The sequence below is a fragment of the Morus notabilis genome, unplaced genomic scaffold, assembly GCF_000414095.1.
Source record: "Morus notabilis unplaced genomic scaffold, ASM41409v2 Scaffold437, whole genome shotgun sequence".
In the NCBI taxonomy this organism is placed as follows: domain Eukaryota; kingdom Viridiplantae; phylum Streptophyta; class Magnoliopsida; order Rosales; family Moraceae; genus Morus; species Morus notabilis.
The window spans coordinates 475,946-482,133 of NW_010363915.1; the positions used below are offsets into that span (position 1 = coordinate 475,946).

The window sequence follows — 6,188 nt, forward strand, 5'->3', positions numbered from 1 at the left end:
CAGAATGGAGAACTCATTTAGACCCAAAATCAGCACAAGGAAAACGCGTGAGAAGCCTAAGGATCTTCAGTACCATCATCCTTGAATTATGAGGCCAAAAAAAAAAAAAGAAAAAGAAAAAAAAATGAATCAAAGTGGTAATGGCTCGCAACAACCCACCAGAAAATAAGTAGGTGAAGGAATTAGAGGTTTAATAAAGTCTTCATTCTCCGAATGAGCTGCATTCTGCGCAAATCTGGTGGAGAATCAAGAGAGAGAGAGAGAGAGAGAGAGAGAGGAGATAACAGAGATGTAAGAGAGAGAAAGAGAGAGAAGGAGAGTTACGCTTGATATTTTACTAAAATACTCTCAGGATCACATATTTTATACATAATTCGTGAAAAATTTAACAAAATTAAATAAAAAGGATTAAAATGTCATTTTTTAAAGAGATTAAGAATCATTTTATCAAAAAAAAAAAAAAGAATTAAACTGTCATTTATTAAAAATTTTAAGAACTATATGTGCAATTTACCCAAAACATAAAAAAGGAAACTTTTTAATGATTGGGTTCGGATGAAAATCTCGAAAGTAGAAATAACTCTAACCTCCATAGTGGAATTGAAAAGGCAAATCTCAAAAAAGGATAAGGTTTAATACACAGTATTATAAAAGGCTGAATAATAAAAAATAAAAAATTAATATAAAACAATTTCAACTCCTGAAACAAGTATCGGAACTTAGGATCTGTCATTGGCTGATCTTTTTTATAAGTGTATTGAAGTCTATACCACCTTTTTGGCTCCCTTTTTTCTTTTGTCCAAGCTTCTCAGCAACTGATATAAACAAGACAAGCGAAAAATTGCCACTTTTCTTGATTTCATTTCCTCACCGTGCAGCAGATAAGAAAGACAAAAGGTAATTTATTTCTCTCTGTTTTTTCTTTTTTGTTGGGAAATTTTATTTTTCCTCTCTTCAGTATCCTGACATGTAAAGGAAAAAAAAAATTATTGGGGTTTGTATGTTTGGATTAAAAGAAAAGAAAAGAAAAGAAAAGAAAAAAAGACAATTTGCCTGTTAGCACGCCTCAACAAAATTGCGCGTTTGTTTGTTTGTTTTTCTCTCTCTCCTGATGGTTTTATCTGTCAGACATAAATGGGTATGTATTGCAGATTCTGAGTGTTTATTAGCAACTTGGGGTTGTAATTTTGAAGGCCTTTTTCAATCCCAGCTGTCATGGTTTTTGTAGCAACTAGTAGTATAATTATCAAAAAAAAAAAAAAAAAAAAACTAGTAGTATTAGATGTTGTTGGGGGAATGGGACCAATCCCAATTGACCGTCTCTGCAAACTTCCTTTGGGGGATGAATCCTATTTCATTTCAGGATAACCCATCAACATCACCCATAATTTCTATGTCTGCCCCTTGTAAATTCCCAAACTTAAAAAAAAAAAAAAATATATATATATATATATTTTGGGTATCTTTAATTTTTGGGTTGATTTGGGTTTCTTCTGGATTCTCCTAATTTGTTGTTTTTCTGCTTCTAATATCGCTTTTTTATCCTTTTTGTTTTGTATTTGGTAACTTATGTTTTGCATTTATTGATAGTGGAGGTGGAGTAAAGGCCTTGTTTACTCAAGGTTAGGCTTTTACTTATCTGTTAATTAATTCAATGTGTTAATTGAAATTACACTTGTTTGTTGGGTAATCTGTCAGAATCTTGATTTTGGGTGTTTTTCCTTTCTTATTTTCGTACTGCTTTTGAGGGTTACAAACAGTGGGTTTTAGGATTCTCGTGTAACAAGAGATTGGAAAATCCTGGGGATTTACTAGGTCGGTTTATTTCACTTCACGGGTTAAAATGTATTTAATCTTTCAATCTCTGGCCGACAAACCAAGGAGGAATCTTTTGTGGATTTTAACTTTTACCTTCCCAAATGGGTTTTCTTCCCTGGAAATAAATTGGGTCATTACATTATGGTTTTCCCAAACCTCAAAATTCCTGTTTTTGTTCAAGTGACACTTGTTACGCCCATCATTTCTGTTTGTTGTTTTGGGATTTTGTATTCTTTCACAACTTGGGTCTCTTTTTTTATTATTTTTTATTATTGTTTTTATTGGTGGTATAAAAAACTTGTGTTTTTGAGTTAGGAACTTGCATGATTTCTCCTTTTAGCTATTGGGAATTACAAAGTGGTTTATGAGACTGTTTGTAAGGAGGGTTCTGTACATACATGCCGTCATTTGAGACTGAAAGTAAAAAGGGCAAATAGTGGAACTGGAAACATCAATTTTTGTGGGCCTGCACTGTTGAAACTGTACTTATCAGTAAAGCTGTTAGTACTCAGATTTTTCTTTTATTTTACCTTTAGAAGGCAGTATGAGTATGATTATTGTTATCTTCTTTGTTTGATTTCTCCATGGTCTCTTTCCCATTTCACAATCCACAAACAAACCGTAATTACTCCTTCTACTGAATTTACCAATACCTTGAAATTATTTTTTCTTTTTTCTTTTTTTTTTTTTTTTTTGGTTACAGCTTTAAAGTGCCATTTATTGCATCTATCATTTTATTGGCTTCAGATATTTCTCATGGTCTAACAGAGACTTTGTTGCCTTTTGGTTCATCAATAGGTCAGCAACTCACAAGAATCCAATTTTCAAATTATGGAGCAAATCACCCTTTAAACCTCCACATAACTTTACCAAGAATTAAGTGTTGTGTTTTCCATTGGAGGTGATCTCTGGTTCAGCCACTCTTGACGTTTTCTGGGCTCTGGTTTTTCTCTTCTGTTCTTGCTTACCTGTATACCCTGACAAATCTACTCCCCATAATTCAGCCTGCCATCCATAGGAGAAGCCATAATTCATACTAGTCATTGAAATTATTTAGAGATCCAATTTCCCAGAAAAGTTCTACATATCTCATGGTTTGGAAGTTGGGTTTAGCATAAATTATTCAGCAGTTTTGGTAGATTCTTGCTTTATCTTCTTCCTTTTGGGGGTAATAAAGCAGTCAGTGGATTCAAGCAAGGAGTAGATGACTGTGGATGAAGGGGCTGGTACCTCCTCGTGGAGTCGAGAGCAGGATAAGGCGTTCGAGAACGCCATAGCAACTTACCCCGAGGATTCCCCAGATCGGTGGGAGAAGATTGCGGCCGATGTACCCGGGAAAACTCTAGAAGAAATTAAGCATCACTATGAGCTGTTGGTTGATGATGTTAACAATATTGAATCTGGTTGTGTGCCCCTGCCTTCCTACAATTCTTCTTCCGAGGGTTCGTCGAGCCATGCTGGTGATGAAGGAACTGGTAAGAAAGGTGGACATGGCGGGCACTATAACAGCGAGTCTAATCATGGAAGTAAAGCAAGGTCTGATCAGGAACGTCGTAAAGGGATTGCGTGGACGGAGGATGAGCACAGGTGAATATTTTGCTGTTGATTTACTTATCTTTATTCTTTTTATGTAGGTAGCATCTAAGGAAGTATCTAGAAAAACTGTTAAAAGAGTAGTTACTCTCGTTGGTAGGATATTAATTTTGCCTTTTTGAATTTATATTTGGTTGGCTACATAGATTCTAGATCAGCCTTATCTTATTGATTTAAAGTTTGCCCCTTTTTGCTGCTTTAGGATCATTAGTTTGTCTCCAGCAATAATTTTTTGGAAAGCAAGTTCCATATGGTGATAATAGGTGGTCAAGTTGCAGTGAGATTTGAACTTTTGCACCATAGTCATTCAGGGTTTTTTTATTTTTTTATTTTTATTTTTTTTATTTTATATAAATCAGCTAAAACTACCACATCTTAAGAATTAGTCACCAAGCTTATAGATTTTACCATTGTACAGGATAGGGAGACAATAGTATTTCGTATGGAGAAATGTTGGGTTTGTGGTTCAATCCCATGTTGCAGGTCTTGATGAGACTTTTAACTTTGACCTGAGTTTTTGGATTGACTTTTATAGAAAAGCTGTTAACTCGAAGAAATATGTTATTAACAGGGTTAAGGACAGAAATTAAGATGCTATATAAGAAAGAGAGAAATGGTCAAGTAGAAACGATTTACGCGTGGCAACCAGACTTATGCCACACAGGTAGAATAGGAAATCCTTAGAAGTTTTGGACTCCAAAGAAGGTCTTTTAGGCTACGTTTGGTAGGAGGGCTATAAAATAGGAAGGGTATAAGACCTAGGTGAAAAAATTGAAATGAAGGGGAGGGCTTCTTCTTCTTTTTCTTTTTCCTTTTTTTTAAAAAAAAAAAATATAAATATTGTGTTTAGCAAGAGAGGAAAAAGAAGAACAGAAAAGACAGTATTTTTTTCCTAATTTACTAAATTCATCCATATTATTGGTAATAAATTGGGAATTTGTTATAGCTAAGTAGTAATTTTATTAATTTGTGTTGTTTTGCCTTTCTTTTCTTTCCATAACGCTAGTCCTATCCATCCTTTCCCACAATTCCTATTACCAAACAAGAACACATCTCATAATTCATTCACAGTTAGACCTATCGGCCACTTTATTTCCTGCTACTTTTCTCTTCTAGTTCGGAGCTTTATGACATTTTACTACTCGTTTGTGGTGTCTGGATTTTATCATCTAGAGAAAGTATACTGAAACATATTAAGAAAATCCTAAGACAGGGTGCAACCTTTTGGGTAGAATTTTATCCTATGTTTGGTAGGAGGATGGAAGAAGAGAAGGGGGCGAATAGGGTATCCGGGACAGAAAGTCCAAGCAAGTGGAAGGATAGTAAAACTCATTGAAGTTGTTTGGTATAATGGGAATGACAGAGGAGACTCTCCTCTCCACTTGTTTGGTATTAGAATTAAAGGCGGTATAAACGATCAACTTTTACGGTGTAATTACCATGTTAGAGTGATAACTTTTGAAAGAACTTTTACTTCATCAGTGAATAGAAAATTCCTTCCTTCTTCTACTCCCTCAACCTTGCCACACTATGAAACATCATAGATTTCACTTTCTTTCCACTCACTATCGCTTTACCAAATAGACTTTTAATATTGTTAGACATGGAACAAATTTGTCATACAAGAGATGCACGTTATAATTGAGAAGAAATAAGTGGCACATGGACGTAGATTTAGGTACATTTCTCTATCTTTAGCCCCCCCAAAAAAAAAGGGCGCGTAGAACGCTCTTTAATATGGGTCTAAATTTGGTTAGAAGCTATCTGATTTTTAAGTGGTTGGGCCTTCCCTTTTTTAAGCTAAGAATGCACAACTTCATTAGGAAAGCATGAGTGTCAGTGAGAGTGCTAATGCATTTATGAGTTGTAAAGAATAGTGCAAATCGAATAATTCTAACGCACATTCAGAATGAGGTCTGTACTGTGTCTGAGACTTAAGTAATCAAAGCCCCCTTTTCTTGACTATGCTTTGCCTTAATAGGAAGTGTAAGACTGTACGCGAGTGTGTGCTGTGAGAGTGGAGATAGAGAGCCCGCCCACCGTCACTACTCTCCTGTCCTTGTTTGGATTGAAAAACCTACTAATAAGGACAATATTGAAAGAAAGAATTGCAGAGTTATATGAACAAAGATGTTGCTTAATAATTTTGCTCCTTAGCTTGTGGTTGACCCAGGTTGGTGATGTCTGGGCAATGAAGTTTGAAACATTTCTTGTCTGTTACTCTATTATGTACAACTGTATTTTAATAGAAGTTCGAGCTTATCATATTGTTTTAGGCCATCAAATATTTGATAAAGTAGCTATGAAAAAATTTTCAGCACGTCATCCTGGACTTGGGAATCAATTTATGTGTACTAGGTCGTTGATCAATAATTGCTCAGTTTATCTTGCTAGTTCTTCTCCCTTATTTCATTTTCTACTCTCTCTCTCTAATTGTGAAAAGGTTAATGCTCCTCTCCCCTCTCCCTCTCTCCTCAGTAGAAGGTTTTTAAATATTTCTTTGTGAAGTTCATGCTAGAGTCCCATAGGATGACTTTGCAATAGGTCCATAGCAGCCACTTACAGATGATAAAAAGCTTTAATAATAATTAAAAAAAAAAGGAAAGACTCTGAAAATAAAGCTAAGCATAAAATCTTATATTTCTTTGCTTCTCTTTCTCCCTTTGGACTTTGTTGAGGCCACATTTGAATACCTTGGTTTGTGGGGAAATTTTCGACACGTCTCGTTGAAAATATCTTTTCTTTTCAAGTAGAAAACCAAGACCACTACGCTCTTC

The 6,188-nt window shown here is 35.1% G+C and overlaps 1 protein-coding gene across 4 annotated transcripts in view; it reads left to right on the top strand.

Moving 5' to 3' along the window:
* Positions 1–717: 717 nt before the first annotated feature.
* LOC21405871 (transcription factor SRM1) overlaps positions 718–6,188 on the top strand; it is a 7,373-nt gene continuing 1,902 nt past the window's right edge. The window contains exons 1-2 of one of the 4 annotated variants that reach the window (XM_024170222.1): positions 718–897; positions 2,617–3,405. In XM_024170222.1, coding sequence (XP_024025990.1) covers positions 3,023–3,405 — 383 coding nt within the window. In that variant the 5' untranslated portion in view covers positions 718–897; positions 2,617–3,022. Of the gene's footprint in view, positions 898–2,245; positions 2,319–2,420; positions 2,440–2,570; positions 3,406–6,188 lie in introns of those variants that run through there. The other 3 variants (XM_024170223.1, XM_024170224.1, XM_010105295.2) reach the window with 3 other exon arrangements.